At 47.4% G+C, this 22,947-nt stretch overlaps 1 protein-coding gene across 1 annotated transcript in view; it reads left to right on the top strand.

Moving 5' to 3' along the window:
* Window positions 1–22,947, top strand: part of LOC149852397 (mucosa-associated lymphoid tissue lymphoma translocation protein 1-like) — a 54,536-nt gene that overhangs the window by 28,368 nt on the left and 3,221 nt on the right. The window contains exons 9-14 of the mRNA XM_090029540.1: window positions 3,726–3,903; window positions 10,975–11,049; window positions 12,624–12,751; window positions 14,428–14,559; window positions 15,889–16,040; window positions 22,714–22,839. Coding sequence (XP_089885666.1) covers window positions 3,726–3,903; window positions 10,975–11,049; window positions 12,624–12,751; window positions 14,428–14,559; window positions 15,889–16,040; window positions 22,714–22,839 — 791 coding nt within the window. The remainder of the gene's footprint in view (window positions 1–3,725; window positions 3,904–10,974; window positions 11,050–12,623; window positions 12,752–14,427; window positions 14,560–15,888; window positions 16,041–22,713; window positions 22,840–22,947) is intronic.

Below are 22,947 nucleotides of genomic sequence, written 5' to 3'. Positions count from 1 at the left end.
ATGTACATTATAGAACATACACAAACAATAGAAATTAAATCGTCATTGTTTTTTACCTCGTAATGTGGCTGATGAAGAGCTTGTACTAGGAGTAGGAGAAGTGTCAGCTCTGCCATTTTCTTGTTGTTCACTTGTGCTCGCATTATTGGTATGATCTTCAATCTGTGGTTTCTTTGCAGGAATCTTTTTAAGCCACTTGTCCACTTTGAGGGTTAGTTTAGTTAAAACTAGATAATATAATCTGTAAATCCACTTAACCAGGCACACGTAAACTGCAATACATCACAATACGCTGAAAGCGAACGAATGCTTCTTCCCTCGGGATACCTCGCGTACCGTACGTGACACGTGACTGTCCAACATATGGACTGAGTGAGGGTGCCAGTGTCAATCTGTATATTAAATATTAGTAAAGCTTAATTTCTTTCTTATTTTTTTAGATAAAAAAAATAAATAAAAATACAAGTTCTAGGGGGTGCGTGCACCCCACTTTGGAGACCACTGATCTAAGGCACTGCATTTTGCTGGAGCACTACCTGTTTACTGCCAGCGGGGCCCAGAAGGGCTGAGGAAGCACAGACCTCTTTGTCATGCCTGGCAGAACTGCATAGTCAGAAGATGACAACATGGAAGAGGCTTCTTCCTTTGGTTTGGTGTACCAAGCTGATGATCAGGCTGCTTGGTCACCTTTGACATTATTCTCTGGGTGTCTTGGGTGGTTAGAGTTGAATACTTCCCTTCTTAGGTTTCCCCACATAGGACCCAAGTGGGCTGGCTTGTGCCAAAGAGCCTCCTCAGTCACTGTCTCAATCATCCGAAAAAGACCTGAGTCATGCATCATTTTAAAAATTCAAAGAGAACAAAATGTGTTTAAGTGAAATCATAGGAAAATAACAGTCATACATTCCCTCAGCCGTGGCCAGGGACAGACATTTCCTGTCTTACTGGCAGATGCTTGTCACTTCCCTTTTTATATTTTGGTACTCATAAGTTCAGCTTTTTTTGAGAAACATGATGTTGGAAGATAGCTAGACTTGCAACTCAGACAAAGTAAAAATATCTTTTTGTTCCTAAAATCACAGCTTTGAGGCTCATTTTTTTTTTTTTTTAGATGCGGCCCTATCTACACAAAGGGACTGAACTGAAGTTGTCCAGGCTCTATAAGTGTGTGTCCTTTGAGTGTTCCACTTGGCAATTTCAGTGGCTTTTGCTTAATGTAACTTATATTTATCTCTTGCACAGTGAGGGGAAAAATAAAACATGTTAAAAGAATAGTAAGTTTGCAAAGCCAACCACATGGATGTAAAGCAGTGCAAGAACTGAAATGGCCTGTGCCCTTTCTTTTGGTCCTCTGGTGCATGCACTGTGATGTAGTCGACAGGATCGTATGCTATTTTAGATAGAGGACTTGTTTCGTTCAGTGCATGAGATGAGCAGGCCACGGAATGAGTAGTTTTGCAGCAATTAATTTTATCCATCTCATCCAGGGTATGGCTCCATGTGATATTTACTCCCCCTTCCAAGCCTTGCACTGGATCCAGAATGATTAGTTTCCCTGAAGGCTACTTTATGGTATGCTCATCGTCATAACATTCCTATGATGTGAGGGGTTACGATGATCTACATTTTATGCACAGAGAACTAAGTCACACAAATTAAGGCCAAAAGTGCTGACTGAACTTGGCTGCCTTAATCTGAGATGCCTAGGGCCTGATTCTTCAGAGTACTTAGCATTTTTATAGCTCTTCATCTGCTCAAAGCATAGCTCCCACTGAGTTCATCTGCAACTTGTGAATACTCAGCACTTCTGCAAATCGGACCCCAGGTGTTTCAAAGCAGACCCCAGAAAATGAGGAATGCAAAGTTAATGGGCACCTGTGAAAACTGTGGTTTAAGAGATTTCCTGGTATCATGCAAGAAAATAATCCAATTCCCTGAGGTGGCATTCAGCTCTGTTTACTGCAAAGCCACCTCTCTTGGCAGTACCCTGTCTCTCACTCCACACCTTTCAACATCAGCAACAAATGAGGTGGGAGTCCAAGAGGCAGCAGTGGCAAATGAGGCAGGAAGCCTGTGGAAAAAATAGATATCCCAGTGTGTTTGCAGATGGTATCATAATGCACAAGGGAGCCAAATTACAGTTGTACAGGCTGTTATAATTCTGGCATTTCCTAACTTCAAGTGCTTGGCTTAACATTTTAGTGTAGTTTTAATTATAGTTCTTGCATCCATAATTGTTTGTATTCTTTAATGTGAGTCTAATAATGTAATGCAAACTGAAAAGCTGAAAACATTCTGGGTGTTTGGTTTTGCAGTCTTAATCTTCTTAAAATATTGGGTTTTTAAAATATAATTTACGTTTTTTAAAACCTAAAAAACTGAAAACAAGATTTTCATCCATCCTGATCTCCTGTGTGGGTTGTCAGTAGGCTTGGGATCTGCAATCTGGTTGGCATGTAGGAGCTGAGAGTGATGGACTGTGCCTGATTATAAGCAGAATCTTAGAGTTTAGTTTCTAAACTCTCAATGTGCCTCTTCTGAGCTGCTGAGAGTTGAGCTTTCTCAAATGCTTATAATCATACAAATTTGAATAGTTTTTTTACTAGACAAACAAAAGACACCTCTCCTGTTCAAAAGCTGCTTCCTGTCAGATTTCAAGTTTTTCCTCCAGAACATGGGAGCAACTGGGCTTCTCTGCAACATGGTTGTAAGAGTGTTTTTAATGTGGGCAAACATATTTTTCCTTGGGTTCATTCTCACAAGTGGCTGTGAGTGGCTCATATTTCACATTTTATCTAATTTTTTTTTAAAAAGTTCAGCCTGACAAGTTTCAGTCTGCACAAGTAAAGGCTAGCTAATTATAAGTGAAAACAGGGCCCTAGAATTTGAAGAGTTGGATAACCTTGACCACAGGCAATCCTGCTAGCCCGGGCTATGATTGCCTAAAGAGAACCATGGTACATGAACATCAAGTTGTGGTGTTAGGATGGGATCCAGATGAACTTCTGAGGTGGATCCAACTTTAGGTGTTAGAATGCCTAAGAACTGAGCATCTGGCATCTGCAAAGACGCAGGTTTGGGCATCTCGGCTCCCTGGGCAGTCAATGGGAAGAATGTGGCATTTAGGAAAAGCAGTATACCATAATCCAAACACTGAGTGAAGGACCATCTAGAGCTGCCCAGAAGGACTGGCTGAGGACCGAAGTGTGTCTGAAATCCCACTCTTCCTCTGGAGCTGAGGTACCTCCGCTCACTTGGGATCCAGAGCCCAAATCCTCTTCTGAGGGTAGCCACATAACTGAACATGGATTTTAAAGCAATTATTATCCATGCAGGGCTGGAAGACAGGATAGGGACGTGCCAGGAAACAGCTCCCTTATATTCAGGAGCAGCTATTCAAGTCCTAGCCTAACACTCCAGAAGTTCTGCTAAACTGAGGAATAAAAGTGTTTGGGTGTGACTGCTTCCAGGTGTAATTGGCCATGATGAGAGGCAGTAAAAAGGACAGATACAGCTTCCTGTTATGACAGGTTTGTCTCAGGTTGTGATCTGTATGGTAAGGTCCCTCTGCCTACAGGAGGAACAGAGCCCTTCCTCTGTGAAGAGGGAGATATGTAATGGTGCTTCTCACCTGCATGACTGGGGGAAGGTAGGCTTGCCATCAGAGTGTTCTGGCCAAATGGTGACACTCTTTCCAGTAACTCTCCCCGGTTTGTGGTTTACAGCCATATTCTACTATGCCGGGCATGGATACGAACATTCGGGGAGAAACTACATGGTTCCTATTGATGCTCCACAGCCCTATGCCCCTGAGAACTGTATAAGCGTGCAGAGAATACTACATAAGATGCAGCAGAGACAGACAGCTCTCAATCTCATCTTGCTGGACACCTGTCGAAAATGGTAGGAACACCTCTCTTCACTTCCACTTGCACCATTCCCCAGGGTCAGGAGGGTTGGAATTGTAGTAGTCAAAATCCAGGGGGAATCGGGGGAAGAACGTCTGCCCCTGGCTGCAGTTCAGCAAGGTTCTTAGGCATGTGCTGAACAGTAGGCATTCAAGTCTACTTGTGTGATTAATGACCAGACTGTGCCCCAGCTGACTCTATGGAACCTGCTGCTGTGTGCTTAAGTTCCTTACTGAGCCATGGCCCAAATCAGGTCTTTTGGGTCCAACTCCCCTGTTCTGAAAACTTCAAGCAGGAGAGCAAGTTGCAGACACTACATCAAGCACCTAGTTAGAGTAGTCCAGGGGGGAAGCTGCTTCAGGGGGCTAAAGGTGTTCTGGTTGATACCAGTGCCCAGGGCTGAGATCCTAAAGAAATAGAGACTATGCAGGCAAGTACTGATTTCCTTACAAACCCTAGAATCTGGTTGCATTGCTAAGCCCCCATCTTTCCTGACAGTGCTAACTCTGCTGTTTGGATTGGTGCATTTCAGGATTTACGCCCTGGGTTAAGTGAAATCCAGCTTTCAAGATGTACTAGATTTCTTTTTCATATTTTTCCAGGCATGACATAACAAGCCTAGTTGACTGATTCCTTCATTGCTTTCCAGCAGCCCTGTGCAGGCCAGCACACAGCAGCCAGAATATGCTGGCTGGTGAAATGGATAGCCTTCCATCCATTTTAAGCTAGCTCTCAACCTGGAAGCAGTCACAACCTGGTACACAGATTAGTCACATTCCTGTGCTGTTGTGCATATTGGTATATACACACTCCTATGATAATGTTTGGCTTATTCTGCACATTCAGATTCCCATGGCATTGTGTGTGCTGCTCCAGACGCACAACATTCGTGTGGAGATGTGTGCTACTCTATACATTTTGATTCCTGTGGTGCGATGCACACTGTACTGCTCACTCAGATTCCTGTGCTATGCACACACTTTGATTCCTGTGGTAGTGTGTATGCTGCTCCGAACACTTAGATTCCTATTGTGTACACTTAGATTCCTGTAGTGTTGCACAAATAAACTCCATGGCACAGATTACAGCTTCCAGCAAAAAGGCAAAGCCTGCTGGGTGTGGGGGTTGTTTTTCCATGCATGGATAATCATGCCTGTGTAACCTGTTGAATATGTCATCATCTTACTGGCAAAGGGCTCCACCCATTCATCCTCTGGTCATTTCCCAGTTGTGGCTTGGCTTGGGTATGAGGAAGGTACTTCATGGCATTCTAGCATTGGATTTTCTGTAGTGGCTGTCACCTCACCATGCTATCTAAGCACTTTTTGTGGAGAAATTAGACCTGCACATTGAATATGATGCAGCATTTTGTGCCCTCCTCTTTCCCTGGTTTCAGGCAGCATTGCTTGGATTCTGTGGCTGAGACTGGAGTTCCTGGGAAGACCTTGCTGTTTTACTGAGGCTGCCTATCACTTACTTTGTATAGACCCCTGGTTTTAGTCGCCTATCACACTTGGTTTCTTTGGTTGGTTGTTTTTTCTTTCTGTGCTGGCTTCTGTCTCAGACTGATATTTTTATTTTACGTTTCAGTGAAAACAGGTCAGCTATTTCTGAGAATGAAGCAGGAGAAAATAAGTGGTTTGAAACCACATCAACACACTTTTACAGCCATTTCTTTGAAGAGTTCTGCACGTCATGCTTTGGAGCGGGGACAGGATGGTTGTCAAGGAGGGTGGGGAACTGGGGCAAGGAGCGGCCTTTTGCGCTCTCCATGTGAATCTGTCTAGATCTGGCCGGGTTGTAAGCTCCAAAATATTACCACTTCTACAACTGCAAATAGAGCAGGGATATCAATCTCAAATGAGCTAGCAAGCCATATCCCTTGCCAGTAGCCAGGGAGGGGGGCATAGCCAGAGGGTGAGTCATTCATCCTACAAACCTTCTCTTGGGTCTGGGGTGTGTGGTCAGCCCCTAAGAGGTCAATGCTGCCACTGTTTGCCCTCCTTTTCCCATTGCCAGCTGCTGTCAATTTTAGTCACTCACAGCAACTGAAAATGAGAAATTTTGCAATGGGCAAGATGGGTGGTTGTGGCAATGTTAACCTCCTGGGTGCTGGCCCATGCCAACACCATGGCTCCAGCAGCTGTGGCAACAAGCCCTGTATGCTGAATGTTTGACACCCCTGCAACTGAGTTTCCCTGAAGCTTGTTGTTAAAACGTTTCAATCGTTCCATCTGCAGTGGGTTTCCTGAAGCAGACTGGGCCAGAATTGACCCAGGTGGCAAAATGCTTCACGCCCATAAAATACCATGGAGCCCAGGGCAAAGTGCATTGGAGTGGGAGCTGGGAGATTTTGACTCTCACATCTTTGACTGACAGTGTTACTACTTCTGCATATTGTAAGCCATTTATTACTCAGGAAAGCCTTGTACTCCTTCCTCTGGTCCCTGGAAAGGAGGCAAATATCAGCTCTTCAATTCATTTCACAGAAGGGGAAACAGAGTGATTGTACAAGGCCTCTTCTGGAAGAACTGGGAAAAGAATTCGGGATGAAATCAAGTGGTATAACTTCCACTGGTTTCAGTGGGGCTTCCCCCACAACCTGCTTTCCTTAAGTGACACCCTGACCCAACCCCAACAGCTAGCACAGCACTCTAATGAAACGATTGTACTACTTTCAACAACGAAGGGATAATTGCAGGTTAGCAGAATCCACTTAATGTTTTATCTGTCTACACCTTTGCTACAGTAAGTGAAAGTTGAACCAAAACAGCTAGCTAACTCCTGAATGAAGCAGGTTTGAGGGCGATTTCACATGTTTAACTTAATGTTTCCTAAGTGCAGTTAAAATGCAAGCAGATGTCTGTTCAAGCAGTTTAGCATGTGTTGGGTGCTGTCCTGGCCTTGCAGTTGTTCCCTTTTAGGCAAGGGTTGTCTCCTAACCCAGAGGTTCCCAAATTTTCTTATTGTGTACCTTCTTCCAGATCTACCAGCTGCCCGTCTACCCCTACCAGCGTATGTTTTATATTTTAACCCCTTAAATGCCAAGTATCATAATAATGAAAATTAAATCCATCAGTGCACAGTTTTTCCTGTGTACCCCGCAGGGATGTCTTGTGTACCTAGAGAGGTATGTGTACCACAGTTTGCGAACCCCTGTCCTAACTATACTAACTCTAATACATCACGCCGCATGCCAATGATGTGTTACTGTTGCAAGTGAGTGTGTGATAAGACCCTGAGTTAGACAGGATAATTTAAATAAGATATAGATGGGGAGAGCACAAGCTTTCATAAACCCAAGTTCATTTAATCAGATGAGTTGCAATAGTTTAGCTTCAGGGACTGTGAGATAAGAGTAGACACAAAACGGTTACACCTGACACATGTTCAAAAGTGGTAAATCTCCTTTCTTCTACAAAGCAACATAATGTTAATCTGCCCAAGCCCTGACATGAAGCTGTGTTCAAAATAGAGTATAAGGTAAACTTACTAACTGGATAACACTGGCTTGCAGTCACCTCAGTTTTTTTTATAAGACAACCCCCTACTTAGACTTACAGTTTAGCACCAGTAATTCCCACCAGATCCAGAGGACAGAGCTTAGGCCAGGGCCAGGAATTCACCCCAGGTGGCAAATCCATTGCCCTAATATTGCACAGCAATATATTGATGGGGCATCTTAAGTTACTGTTTTGATTGACAATGTCCTGGTGCTGCATAAATTATTGTCAGTTTGTACCAACGGATCATATAGAGGTCTGTTACAGGTGCCTTTCCCTTTTATCATGCTGATTTCATAGACATTAGGGCTGGAAGGGACCTCAGAAGATCATCGAGTCCAGCCTCCCGCCCAAAGGGCAGGAAGTCAGCTGGGGTCATAGGATCCTAGCAAGATAAGCATCCAGTTTGCTCTTGAAGGTGTTCAATGTAGGTGCTTGAAACACCTCTGATGGCAGGCTGTTCCAGACTTTGGGGGCGCAGACAGGAAAGAAATTCTTCCTTATGTCTAGGCTGAAACAGTCTGGTAGTAGTTTATGACCGTTCGACCTCATCATCCCTTGGGGCGCTCTGGTGAACAAACATTCCCCTGGGTACTGGTGGTCACGTCTGATACACTTGTAGGTTGGCATCAGATCACTCCTGAGCCTGCGCTTTTCCAGGCTAAAGAGCCCCATGGCTCTCAGCCTGTCGTCGTAATATCTGCTTTCCTGACCTCTGATCATGCGCGTGGCTCTCCTCTGGACTCTCTCAAGCTTCTCCACATCCTTTCTGAATTGTGGAGCCCAAAACTGGACACAGTACTCCAGCTGCAGCCTCACCAAGGCTGAGAGCAAGGGGAGAATGACGTCCCAGGATTTGCTTGAGAAGCATCTATGGATGCAAGCCAGCATTTTGGTTGCTTTACTAGCTGCAGGATCGCATTGTAGGCTCATGTTCATCTTGTGGTCAATGATGACCCCCAAGTCTCTTTCTTCTGTTGTGCTAGCCAGCATAGCACTGCTGAGATGCTGCAGGGTTTTCCTCCCAAGGTGGAGAACCTTGCATTTTTCGGTGTTAAACACCATCATGTTCTCATCTGCCCATTTGCTGAGCCTGTCCAGGTCACCCTGGATCACCCGCCTGTCTTCTGGTGTGGATGATTTGCTCTGATAAAAATGTGAGCTGCAGATAACTGCTTTGCTTTGGTCACATTGTTCCAGGAAGGGGCCAGGAGGCTTAGACATGATTGTATTACCTTTATGCTGCTGCTGAATGGAGTCTTTTCTTTTGCCTCTTTTTAATTAATGCTGTTTTTTTCTTGAAAGTGTTTCTAAAGTAACATTTTAGTAAATGTGTAGATTTTAGGAGCTCTTTGAAAATCATCTCTTAAAATAGAACCTTTGCTCTTAAGACATTAGCTGTCAGGAGGGCCCCAGAAGAATACAGACACAGAGCAACAGATGTGCTCAGCACAGGGTGTGAGAAAACTGGCAAGGACAGAACATAAATTCATGGTGCACAGAATCATAGGGTTGCAATGGACCGCTAGGTCATCTAGACCAATGGTTCTCAAGCTTTCTTGGCTTGGGGCACCCATCACTGGACTCAAGGCACCCCTCCGTAACTTGTGTGAATTGAGTGGCTCCAACTCTCAAACTCATTTACATATTACAGTACAGAGGTGCTGGGCAGTGGGGACAGGAGATCCGGTAGGGAGAGACAAGCCTGAGCCTTTTTTTTCAGCTTATTTCTTCATACCCTACTTACTTACTCACACCCTATGGCAGCCCAGGGTGCCACAGCACCCTGGTTGAGAAGCAATGATCTAGACCAACCCCCTGCACAGGTGTGTTGTTCCTGCACCATCCTAGAGGTGCCTTTATAGCTGTCACTGTTGGAATAGCCTCTAATACTGTGTCCTTTAGGAACTGACAGCTCTTCTGAACTCCTTTTCCCTTTGTTATTTATCTATGTTTGGGGCCTAATCTATTTTTTCTCTAAGGTGGTGAACTCTGCCCTTCTGAAATCTGGTGTCCTTGTGCAGCTATTTTTGTGCCGTCCTTTTCTTGGGGTCATGAATTCTGTCTGTACAAGTGCAGATGAGAGGGGAATTGGGCCTAGAGTCTGCTTATCCATCTTCTCCTCCCTACATCTGGGATATGGCTCTGAAAAGATCTATCAGAGGGATACAAGGTCCTGCCAAGTATTAGCAGAAATCCAGCACCTGGCAGATCTGTCCCTCAAAGTAAGAGAAACTGGTGATGTGCTAGTGTCTGGGTGCTAGCTCTGCCTCTGTTTTCTGTTGTCAAGGAGGTCCCTGTGTTCTGTCCTTCTGCGGAAACATGTTCCAGCTGAACCTTGTCCTCCATCTGTGCAAACAAACCAAATCTAATTCCCTCAAACTCCCCCTCTTCCCAACCCCCTCACTTTGCTAACTGGCTTTTCATAGCTGTGCGTACCTGTCTGTCACCACCTGGAAGTAGCTTTGTACCCAAGCATCTAAGGGCAGCCTTGGATTAGAATTGTGCTGTAAAGTGCACCATGTGCGGGGGCAGCGAGGACTTCATCCTATTCTGGGACATGACGTCTTGTTTTCCCTGGTGTCTGGAATCCTTCAGCTGCCTGTGTGTTTACTCTGGAGCAGCTGAGGGCAGATAAATTACTCCATTCATTTATTTTAATTAGAAGTAGACAGTACGGCCACTTCTGAGCCTGTTTAGGGGATATACAAGACAGACCAACATTGCTGTCCTATGCCTCACTCCCTTTACCCCCGTTCAGCCTGCACTACCAGCCCCTGGTCACCAGCAGTAAGCAGCCTGTCAGCTCTTGGCTCCGTGTGAAACAAGAAACTTGTGCCTTCTCCTTAGCCTGCTAGCCCAGAGGTGTTGGTTCTCCTCTCAGTGAATCTCCTGGGCAGCCCTGGCTGCTACATCCAGGCCCGTGCGCTCTCTCTGATGCTCTTCAGTGGAAGCCAGGCCTGATCCTTGGCTGCAGCAAGGCCACAGCCCAGAGCTGTTTTTCTGGAGCAGCAGGATTCTTCTGACTTAAGGGAAATTCTTGCTTGTGAAAGCAACTCAATCAGGTGTCTGAACTGGGGAAGGGAAGGAACCCATGCTCCAGTGACCCTCGGCTACATAATCACTCTATGGTGGCCACAATGAACCTGCCCATGAGCTGCGATGAGCAATGGCATAAGGATGGGTCATAATGGAGTACAAGCCTCAGGCACTGTGTAAGGGGGAAGGCACCTCCCCTTCCCATTCCCCTCAGGTCCAGCTCTGGGAGAAGGGAGGGACAGCAGTGGCAGGGGTGCTGGTGCATATCAGTGAAGGGCATTCTGGGAAGTGCAGTTTCTGCCATAGAGAGGAGCTGTCACCTCATCTTTATGCTGCCAGAAAACATAGGTTTTGGTTGCTGGCAATGTGTCTGTGGCAAAAAAATTAGGTGACATCTTCCCTTAGTAGCAGCAAACCTCGACTCTATCTGCTGTTGCCTTCCCCACTGCCAGGGCCTCCGGGTCCAGAGGCTGGAGGCTGGACTCCTGCTCACAGTTCTCACCATCGCCTCCTTTCATCCTCAGGTACAACCCACAGTGTGCACTGTCGCAGGTCCAGCCACTGGAGCCCTGGGGGAACACGGTTTATGGCTATGCCACGTGAGTATTTGTGCAACTTGGTCAGGAATGGGGACCTTGGGCATTTCATGGTGCAATGACTGGGCCTCTGATTGCAAGCTTGGTACACGGGGCAGCAGAGGACAATCTGCCAACAAGGTGGGGAGAACCTGGATACCTGTCACCACATCCTAGCAGATACTGGGCACATCTGTATGTGCACTTTAATGCACAGTATCCTATTCTACTGCACATTGAAGTAACACATAAAAAAAACCTGTACTAATACACTAATGTGTAGTAGAATAGGCTACTGTACATTGTGTCACCTAAAAAGCATGTGTTTGAACTACTGTGTATTAGGGCAGCCTAATGCACATTAATTTAGTACCTCATATTGGAGATACTAAATTTAATGCACATTAGGAAAAGCACATTCGGGCACGTGTAGATGTGCCCACTGGAGAGCTGGAGATCACTAGGGCTTACTCCGTTTTCTTCTGGTTTTCAGCTTTTCCCTCTGGGTTTGTTTATCTGATGCTTCCTCTCCCTCTACAGCTCTGAATGGGCAACAGCTGTGGCTGATCCAGAGGTTATTAAGGCTGTAACACCCTTTCTTTGCCTAATGGGTATGTGTGCAAGAGTCTTTCCTTAACAGCTGGGAAAGACGCAGCGTTATCACAGGGTCCTCAAGTTAGATGACAGCTGGCAGCACTTCCTACTGTTGCTTCAGGGCCACAGTGTGATAATTTCCCAAGCAATGCATTATGACATCCCGTGAGTCATTACCTCATAGTGTATTTGTCTTCCCAAGTCTAGGAGATTGCTGTTTGACCAGTGAAATCCTTGCAGTGTCATTTTTCATTCAAGCAAGTGCCTGCTTTACAGTGGCTGGTACTGTCACTCCATTGGTGTACACTGCAATCAGCAATGGAAACTGTGGAGGCAAGATCCCTGGTGCACTGGGATCCCTTGTGTATTTGTCAAGGATCTGCTTGACAAGATCCTGTGCAAACTGTTCTGTTTGTTTTCCCTGATTCATGAAGGAGCGACCTTTTATGCTCTTTATGGCCTGGGCAAGCTCTGTCCCTTTGTTGGGACATAGGCTTGGTACAAATAGCAGTTCTTCCACCAGAAAATAATCAGCAAAGACCCAGTGCATACAATGGAGCACACAGATTCAGACAAGTGCTCACTCAGAGCGCAGGGTCAATGCCGTCAAACTCATTCGCTCACATTCCAGGAAGCAAGAACCAGAACCTGCTTCTCTTCCTTTTGCCCCTTACAAGTTCCCTTGCAGATTTGCCCTGTTTGCTCTCCCCTGTTTACTTGCTCCTGCTGTTCGTTGCAGTCACTCCTATGGCTTACATGGCAGTCAGCAATAGGAACTGCAGGTGGATGCAGCTGCAGTTACAAGGCCCAGTAGTTCTCAGCCAGTGTGGATGTCTAGTTTTCTTTGTCCACAGGATCAGTCTATTTTACCCTGGCCATACCTTGGCTAATGAACTCAGAATGGTGACAGCAAGCCCTGGTTTTATCCTGTATGTCTAGGGGCTCCTGAGTGTTCTTGCTCAAGTGGCAGCAGAAAAGTGAGGAATCTCTCATTGCCTTTGTAGGAGTGAAGATGCAGAAGCATATGAAGTGCAAGATGGAGAGTTCAGCTCAGGCATCTTCATGAAGTACCTGAAGACGCATATTCTTCAGGAGAAGAAGGTTACGCATATGCTGGAGGATGTGTTGGAAGGTAAATATAGAATCATAAAATCATATAAAAATAGGGCTGGAAGAGACCTCTGGAGATCATCTGGTCCAACCCCCTGCATGAGACAGAATCATCCCTACCAGACCATCCTGTACAAATCCACTGTCTAACCTATTAGCAAAACTATGCAGTTGACCCTGAAACATCCATAAGCCATAACACCCTAGCCTGCCGCAGGTGAAATAGGGGGGCAGTGGTATCATATAGGAGAGCATTAGGTAAAGCTGGAAGGCACTTATATCAGATAGTAGGATAATGCATGGTCGCTGATCAAGAACTCACAAGAGGAACAGCTGGAACAAGCAGATAAAGTAAAGATTAGGGAATGCCCAAGCCCCGACTGTACATGGGAGAGTTAAGAGGAGTGTAAGAGAAGGCTCAGCTCCCAAAAATACGCATCCTTTATTGCAGTTTGAAAATGTATTGGGGGATAGAAAATGCTCAGATTTCAAAGAGGGCCAGAGAGAAGCCGGCTCAACATTTCCCTTTCTACACCACATGCACTGACTACACTAACATGACCAGACACTTCCATGATCATGATGTGACGGAGACAAAGCCAAGGGTAGCTGATGCAAAAGGAAAAATCATACCTCTACAATCTACTAGAACAGTGGTTTTCAACCTTTTTTTCATTTGCAGACCCCTAAAAAATGTTGAACGAAGGTACAGACCCCTTTGGGAATTTTGAGTGGAGGTGTGGACCTCTTTGAATTGTAAGTGAGGGTATTCACATGTTTTTGAGTAATAATAATCTTTTGTGGACCCCTGAGACCGTTTCTGGACCACCAGGGGCCTACAGCTCACAGGTTGAAAACTACTGTACTAGAATTCTCTAATCCTGTCAACAGAAAAGCAGGGGCAAAAGGAGAACCAGGTGACAGTGCTTATTTATACTTTTAGAAACCCTTTGGCAAAAGCCCCTCCTGAGCAGCTACTCAGGAAGCTAGTCTGTCATGTGTCAATGTGGTGGCTCAGAAACTGGTGGAGACAGAAATAAGCTAATGAATGCATGGTCAAATTTTACCAAGAAAAACAATTAACACTGGCTTTCAATGCTAGGCCAGGTGGTGTTTAATATGCTTGTTGATGATCTGGAAAGTAAGGAGGCAGCACAGACAAATGTTACCATGGTAGCTGGAGTCCAGTGTTGACATGCACAGTAGGAGTGACCTGAGCTGTTCCTACACACCTCTGGGCTCTAAATGAACCACAGCTACTTCGGAAAGAAACTTTGCTGTCACTGGGAGAAGTTTGCTGTCACTGGGAGGACCTTTGCTTGGCATGCCACTGTGGTCAAAAATGCAAACTACAGGTTAGGGCAGGAAGGAATGGGAAGGTGAATGGCATGGAGAACATTTGGGTGCCACCAGGCATGTCAGGCATTGGCCTTTGCCTGGATGCTGTGTGCTGTGTTTGCTCAGACCTGCCAGTGACACTGCAGAACCTGGGCTGGGCCATGAGGATTGTGGTTTGAGGACTGTGGCGGTGGAGGGGCTAATGAGTTAGTAGGGATGTTATGAGATCACTGATGTGAGGGGGGAGAATTCGAAAGCACATGGAAGGAGCAGGCGCACACAAGCCCTTGGATGTTTACTGCCTTCACACTTTTGGCAGTTTCCCCTTTAACTGTGACTCAAGCAGTTGTTTCCCTCCAGACATCGGCCGAGATCCCTTGGTTACAGGGAAGCAGGTGATGGAGATCAAGCATACTCTGAAGGAAGCTCGGGCCTTGACAGACCCCATCTACCCCACTGGACTGACTGCAGAGCTTTGGGGACACAGCTGTGGTAAGAGATTAAGAGATCCGTGTGTCCCTTATCCATATGGAGCCTGTCCTTCCCCATGGGGATGAAGATGAATTGCACTTGATATTTGAGCTACAGGCACCAATAGTGTGGGATGCCGTGTTTGCATTTCACTGACAGGGTTTCCACCAGGGCCTTTGCTTCTACAGAGCAGCTCCCTCAGTCATGCTGCCCAAACACACAGGGGTATATAAGGGGTTTGCTTCTCTGCTACCTCCTTTGGGGAAGGGTACCAATCGTGGAGGGGTAAACTGAGTTGGAGCCATTTGGAGAAGAAGTGGAGGTTAGGAGGGCTTGGGTGGGTGAATCCAAAGGTTGCTAATGAGTGTAGGGCCTAGGGGTGCTGAGTTGGAGGGGTGACCTCTACTCATTCTATCAGGCAGGAGACACCTAGGCCACGTAGAGGATCAGGGAGCTGGCCAGGGTTGACTGTACTGCTAGCTAAATACTGAGGAGAGCCAGCAAATTACAGAGGAAATAATAGGGGGCTGTGATCTGCATGGAGCAGCAAGGGGGGCAGCAGCAGCATGGTCTTTTTCATAGTCACAGCATCAGGCACAGGTTGACATTCACCACAGCAGGCTGGGTCAGCCCAGGGCAGTAGACCTGGAGTATCCTAGGAGCCACTGTCCAGCTATGGAGAGGGGGAGGCCATTTAAAATAACTGCACACTTCCTTCTGTGCTGAAAAGACATAGCACAGAGCAGGCAGAGGGAACAAGCAGCTGGCATAGAAGAGGCACCAAACTAGTGGTAGGGAAGGATGCAGTTTGGCATGGGCAGCTGGGCCCAAGTCTCCCTGTTCAGTACAGAGGCCATCAGTAGTGAGAATAGCTGGGTAGCAGAGATATGACCCCAATACAGGCAGCAGCACAGAAGAGGAGAGCTGTGGGTTCTCAGGGCACAGTTTGGAAATGGGCAGCAATGCAGTAGGAGTTGAAGGCTGACAGAAAATAATTGGCTTCTGGAGCTCTAATAGACCTCAGGCCATACAGCTTCACTGCTGAACAGCATCAGAGAAGCAAGGATGATGCACAGAGGGTCAGGACTGGGAGGTGGGACTCCCTGAGCAGGCAGGTTGAAGAGCTCAGGGGCTTTCCTTTGGGCACTGGGCAGCCAGTGTTAGAAAGAGACTGTATGCAGAACCTCTGGGTATGGTTCAGTCATGCTGATGTTCCCACCTAGGTGCTCCCTGGAGCTCCTATTGTGCATCCTCTGCTGCTGGCAGGTGCGTAGCTGTAGGACTTTACAGGGTGGCTGTGCAGGGTCCTTCTACCCTCTTCAGTGACTCATGCTTTCCTTTTGCTTCCAGAGCTGCTGCGGGAGACAGTGACCTTCCCATGTGGCATCCAGGTGGAGCTCCGCTTCCGGGAGGTTTTCTCCAATGTCATGCATGTGTCTGCGAAGCTGCAGGCATCCCCGCCACACATTGCTGATGTCCGGCTTCTGCTATGCAGGCCTGTGGTGAGCTCCTCTACCCACCCTCAGGGAGGATGTGGGGCCGGTTCTCTGAACTCCCCTTTGTCTCTTCTCTCCAGGCAAGCTGGGGAGTGGCAGGTTGGAAAGGGCACTGGCTATATAGGAGCAGTGGAGATGTGTGGGGGCAGAACTGAGATGATAGTGTATATCCAGGGGATATAAGGAAGAGGCTGAGGGGCATTGTGCATAGGGCCCATGGGAGATACTTTCCCTCCCCAGAGTAGGAGACTCAGCTTGCCCCTCCGTGCCCCGGGCTGTTTATAGAGAAAGAGGGGCACTGTCAGAAGCACTGTCCACTGCCCGGTGGGGGGAGCCAGGTGAAGTGGCAGGTCCTGCCACAGGAATCCTGCTCAGGCAGAGTTCATGTGGGCCTGCAGGCTTGGGACTGAAGACGTCCCTGCCTGGGCAGTAAAGCTGAAGTGTGGGGACGGAGCACCAACCCTGTGCCAGTGTTGCTGGGGAATGCCAGGCATTCTCCGAGCTGGCTCTGTACACCTGCCCCAAGGCAAGGAATCTAGAAAAGGGCCATGGATGGAGCCCAGCTACGGTCTCACAGCTGTCGGCTTGCAGCGGAGAGCCTGAGTGCACTGTGGGAGCCACTGACCATCTGCATATGCACCAGGCCCAATGGTTGGGGAATGAAGCATGGGGCATTTTCACACTTGCTGAGGGGGAGGGTGCTCCTCCCTCTGCCAGTGCTGAGCAGGACAGTGACCAGGCACTGGGTGGGCATCTCCTTGAGTCTGACTTGAATTCCATCTGGACAAAAGAACAGGAGCATCCGCATGGAGCACAGGCCAGGGTGGCATCCACATCACCGTGACCCGGCCTCCCTCTGGCTGTGGCAGCAACAGGCCTCTTTGGCTCCCTCACTGTCCTGGCAGAGTGCTGTGACTCTCCATGGGAGAGAGCATGAGTCTCCTGGCCCCGTTCGCTGGCTTAGGATCTGTCCAAAAGAAGCAAACAGATCTGGCCTCTGCCCGGAGTGGGGTCCTGGCACCTCCATGGGGTAGCTCCTCATTGGAGAGCGGGTACACACTGCCCTCTGGTGGTGATCATTGAGTTGGCAGTAGGTTTGAGTCAGCTGAGTCTGTCCAGTCCCAAAAAGTTGAGGCAGGAATAAAGGGGCTGCTAGTGCTAAATGAAAGACCAGACTGCTACAGGCTTTTGGCCTGGACAGGCAGCAGGTAAGAGACCTGTGTCCTCTTCACAGCTGTCAGTGCATGTGGATCCTCCCTTGGAAGGGAGGAAAACAGGGATGGGAGAGGAGCTGGGACAAACCCAGAGCGCAAAACAGGGAGAAAGGCATGAAATTATCCTCCATTCTTGACAAGAGGAACAAGTGCCTCCTCAGTGTCCTGTATGCCAAGATCAGGTTAAAAGTTCCCATTTCACAAAGACCCCAGCTGAGGGAGAGAAGTGGCATGAGAAACTGGAGTCCATTCCTCTCCAGCCTGAGTGCTGTCCCCTAAATTGTGGTGCCCAAGCAATGAGCCAGCAAGCGGCAGCTGTGTGAGTAGCCAGACTTTGGACCAGTGCAGCCTGTCTCTTAGGGAAGTTGCTCCCAGGCCTCTTCCATCGTGTGTTGCATATGGCTTTGTGCACTGCCAGACATCTGCATGCTGCACTTCCACTCGCTTTCCTAACCCAAACTCTTAGCACCAGGCCTTTTGGCTTCCTGTCTCTGCCCCTTTTAGTGGCAATCCAACAGCTTATTCAGCTACAACAGCTGCTTCCCCACAGGCTTCATCTTGGCTTGCTAAGTTGAAGGAGTTAACACCCCATTACCTCACATTCAGTAGGATTTTACCTTGAGTTGCTTAACTCATGTAAAGCATATACCCTTTTTTGTGGTAAAGACCCTGGCCTCAGAGGAAGGTTGTAGGATGTCCAGACCTGTGACCCTGCCTAGCAGGGTCACAACTGAGTAGACCAAGGATCTAGCCCTGACTTGGCTCCTTCAGCAACCTCTTCTGGGAGGGCTGATGCTTGGGAAGTGTGTGCTGCATTCCTTTAAAGCTGAGGAAGCAGCCTGCAGTTTATTTGCTTGCCCAGCCCCAGGCTCCAGGAGAAAAGAAAGATATGACTCCAGTTTTTTCTGTAGCTGCTTTTTATGTCAATGAGTTCTTCTATTCAAGGTGCTGCAGTAACATGGGAGGGAGGAAGGTAGATGGGCTGCGGTAACATTTCCACTGGGCCACACTTTTCAGACAAAAAGGTATCTTTGCAGAACAATGCAATTTGTGGTTGCCTGAAAAGATTAATAAATTTAGCAAACAGTTTCAGCTGGAAACGGAGTAGTTCAAGCAGTTTGTTTTGATATTTTATGAATGAAATACTTCTTCAATTCTTCATTTCAAAGCAATGTTTGAGACCAAAGTTACTCCATTTAAAGTTTATTTTCTTTAGAGTTAAAAGCAAACCACAGCATGTTTTGTTTCCCAGGTAGATGTTGCATTTTTTTTTCAAGTTTTCTTTTTTAGCAAGGAAACCAACCCCCCCCCCCCAACCCCCCAACTCTCCCCTCTTCCATTCCCCAAAGAAAAATCTTTTTTGTCAAGCCAAATTTTTTTTTCCTGTTTTGGGGTTTGACCCCTGGGATCCATTTTCACTTGTTCCCAACTGCCTGACCTCTCACCCACTCAGTAAAGGTGGCTCACAGTCTGGCTCTTGGGTCAGCTTGTCGAGGACTTGCTAGTCCTTGGCAAGGTGACCCTCACAGGCCCAAAGTGCTTGGAAAGTGTTGGATTTGGCATTTCCTGACTTGTGTTCTTTAAAAAGAAATTGCAACAGGGTCAGAAAAGAGCTACATTTTGATCCGAGGGATGGAAAACCTGCTTCGCAGCAGAGCTCAGTCTACTTATCCATTAGAAGGGATAGAAGGTAGATGAGTTTCACCTTCCTTCTTGTGTCTGGTTGCCATCACCACTCTGCCAACCAAGAGAGATTGAGGAAATTGTATCTCTAAACACTGGTGTTCCCAGGCTTGGGACACAGTCCTGAGGAAGATAAGACAATGGGTCAAATAACAGCTCACATAGCAGGTGGATTTATTTTTAATTTGGCTGCTGAAGAAGGAAATCAATTATTTGCACAACCCTAATCAGGAGGAAATCTAATGTGGAGCATGTTTTCTACTGTGGGGTTTTTGCACTTCCTTCTGCAGCTGCTGCTGCCAGAGACAAGGCTTTGAGCTGACTAGATGTCAGGCTGGATTCAGGTGCCTGTCCCTAGGTGCCTCAGACTTTTTTAAATGCTCCAGCTTTAACTGGTTTTCTTTAGACTTATCTTAATTCTCAGAGCTCAGGATTTCTGCAAAATAAACACTGTCCAAACTTTCTAGCATTGGCTGGTTTTTCAGTAGTCACCTCTCAAAAGGAAATGAAGCACAGTTATTACTGTTAATTGTGCCTGTAGTAAGGCACATTTTTCCAGACAAAAATGAACAGAGTTTTCTCCTATAGGGTGGACAGACAGACAGGCAGCGTGTGGGGGGAAAAGGTAGACCATATTAGCAGAGTGACTGAGGATATGATTGTTCATATCTTGATTGCATAAGGTGAGTGCACTCTGCAACAAGTGGAGGATGTATTGTGTACAGAGAAAAAGACAGTCTGTAGAGGCTGTTATTCAGATTACAAAGGATAGACTCAGAGGTTAGCTAGTGTCAAGCATACTGAAGAAGTTGAGGAGGATGGAGTGGAGGCCTAGCCAGCATACAGATTTAGAAACCTATACAAGAGGAGCTATGTGTGTTTGGGGAAGGAGGATGGAGTGGGCTGGATGGCTATGGTGGTCTCATCTGGCATTAGACTCTGTGAATCTGTTGATCTCTGTTTATCTCCATCCTTCACAGGACATGAATAGAACAAGAAGTTCTGTTTTGCATTCAGCACACTTGCAGCTTTGTGTGAAAGCAACAAATATAATCAAATCTCTCCAGTGAATCAGATTAATTATTTCTAGTCTTTGCTTTTTTTAAAGCGATGACCAGGCATTGTACAGGAAGAGCCGATGACAAGTGTTCTTAGGCGGTACTTTGTTAGTTGCCTGCCTGGTGTTCTTCACTCCTGTGCTCAGTATGGAATTGAATACCAGTTGTAGAACTGGGAAAGAAGATTCATCCAGGTCAGATTGGATGTTGATAGTGGGGATTGCTTTTCTCTGCAGAGCAGGGTATGTTTTCTTCACCAGGAACATGAAGACGCATCTTACCTAAATCACTCCCCTCACATTACCTTTCCCTGGGCATCTATCTCTCCTGTTCTCTGCCTGGGGCACACAACACTTTAATCTCCTGCAAGCTGACATAGTTTGACCCAGTTCAAGCTCCTGAGCTCGTTGCAGGAGTATCCAGATTAAATTAATGGTCTGTGCAACAAAGGAGACTAGAGTAGATGGTCATCATATACACTGTGACTTTACAGAGGATGCAGCAGGAGAGGAGGGACTGGAAATGGTGCTGAAGGCAGGCTGGGGGCTTAGAAGAAGAGTACATATGGGGTGGAGTTCTGCTTTCTTTGGAAAAGGCTTGGCCAGCTGCTCTCTCCCAGTCCAAATTGAGAGATCTTCTGTCTGGAGCCAAATGCAATCCAAGGGAGTGGATTGGAGCTTGTTCTAAATCAGGGGTCATCAACATCTTGCCAGTGCAGCCTGCCCTTTGTTACCCGGCCCCTGCTGTGGGCCACAAATTTGTGTCCCCTAGAGTGGCCAGCTGCCTGCATTTACCCTTGCTGCTGATCCTCATCGTCTTTGCAGCAAAGGCAAGTGCAGAGAGCAGGCTGTAGGGGAAAAGCAAGGAGAGGGAGCAGAGGGGAAGGTTGGCACAGTACAGTTCCATCCTACCGTTCCATACTGGATTGGACCTTCAAGAGCTAGATCAGACCCCTTTGCAGGTCAGATCTGGCCCATGGGCTGTAGGTTGCAGTTGCTGACCCTGTTCTAAGAAACTAAATAGTGGGCTTGGGGTGGGGGTTGACATCCACTGCCCTTGACTCTTTCTTGATAACTCATAGCCTCAGTCCTCTGAGGTTCTTCTGCTTTACTCTGAACTCCCTCCAATCTGACTGCATGTCTCTAGTCAGGAAGAGCCAAGGACTGGGAAACTGACTCATCTTCACATTGTATTTGCTTTGTCCAAGGAGAGAGCTACCTACAAAGCACTTGTATTCCTTTAGTTCTCAAGAAAAAGGGCGTGGGTAAGGAAAAATGATCACGGGAGGAAGAACAGGATTTGTCACCATTTATGCAGCAAACCTCCCAGCAGTGCAACCCCCCACATGCACATATACCACAGTCAGCAACTGACAGTGAATTTAGGGACTTTAGCATCAAAACACCATCCCAGGAAGCCAATGCTCCTCTGGAGCATAAAGTGGTGATTTTGTCCAGGGAGGATGGGTGTGTGAAAAGTGGCATGAAAATTCTCCAGGGCCTGTCTTTGTCTTTAGCATCACTATTTGTGCATCCTTCACAGGTCTGAGGGCTGCTGTAGGTTATCCTTCTCCCAAGTGCCAGTGCATTCAAAGTGCTGAGGGACAGGAGCCAGTGCACCTAAAGAGTTGGCCTAGTCCAGTGGTCTCCAAAGTGGGGTGTGCAAGACAATCCATTGGGGTGTGGGAAGAAAATACTAGAACTTCTATTTATATTTATATAAATATACATATATTGGGGATGCACACTCAAAAATCTTTTACTGATAGGGGTGTGTGAATATAAAGATACATATATTGGGGGTGCGTGCTCAAAAATTTTTTACTGATAGGAGTGTGCGATCAAAAGAAGTTTGGAGACCACTGGCCTGGTCTATCCAGTTTAGAGGAAACAGGCTGTTCGTAGTTGCTGGGACTAGCCACCAGAGGTCACCATAATCGCATAGAGCAGGTCAGCGTCTTGCAGGCTTGCCCAGGCTGAATCCCAGAGTTCAGCCCGCCTGTGGGATACCACTTTGCACTGAGCAGCGGCTGCTTTCCTGCAGGCCGCCGCAGCCATGAGCAGCAACCGAACCTGGCCCAAGCGCACAGACACGCGGTTCTCTGCTGCTTGTGCTCGGGCAGAGTAAGTGAGCTGCAGGGGCCTCTAACCGTTCCAGGGCAAGGGGACACGAACACCCCAAAGCCAGCACGGTCGTGCTGAGACCCTGGCTTGAGTGCCTCCTGCTGGTGTGCTGGGCACCAGACTCAGAGCCCTGACAACAGCAGTCAACACTGCCCCATATTTTCTGGTCAAACCCTCCTTGGCTCCTTTCCTTTTCCAGAAACCCGAGACTGAAGCAAATGAGAGGGTGGCCCAGAGACTCAGCTGCCCGCAGAGGTGTGACCCACCTTGATGCTTCCTCGATCCTGAGGTGGCAAATGGTTCCCCCCAGACCCATGCTCTCCCTGCCCGGCCAACTGCCTGACAGACCTGAGGTGCGCTCAGGGTGCCCTGATGGCTGCTTCCCTGGGACTCTAACTACCTTGATCCACCTTGGGGGGCACCAGAGGCTGTGGTCTCATTCCATGGTGTGAATAGGAGCAGCATGTACCGTAGCCCAGACTCTGAAGCCCAGACCAGGCTGGCTTCAGCTGGACAGGGGAGGAGAGGACACTTCTGAATTTGTGGCCTAGCTTGGCTTGTGCTCAGGATGGCTTTGTTTCTTCTTTCCTTCCTGCTCTAGGAGATGCAAGATCTGGCAGTGCTGTGGGGCAGCCAGTCTAACCAGGTAGAGTCACTGCTCACCTCCCTATCAGAGCACGAGGAACTGGACTGTGTGCTCCGGCTCTGTGGTCTACAGAAAGTTCAGGTAAAAAAAAGAGTTGCCTTGTGTGGCCATCTCACTATGTGCTTTGCCTGCCCCCTGGAATAGCTGGTGCCTCCCAAGCCATCTTACCTTCCCTCCAAAATGCCTTTA

Source organism: Crocodylus siamensis, chromosome 15 (assembly GCF_052110815.1).
Source record: "Crocodylus siamensis isolate JL-2025a chromosome 15, ASM5211081v1, whole genome shotgun sequence".
Lineage (NCBI taxonomy): Eukaryota > Metazoa > Chordata > Crocodylia > Crocodylidae > Crocodylus > Crocodylus siamensis.
The sequence above is the reverse complement of the archived record's forward strand: the minus strand, read 5'-3'. Positions and strand labels throughout refer to the sequence as shown.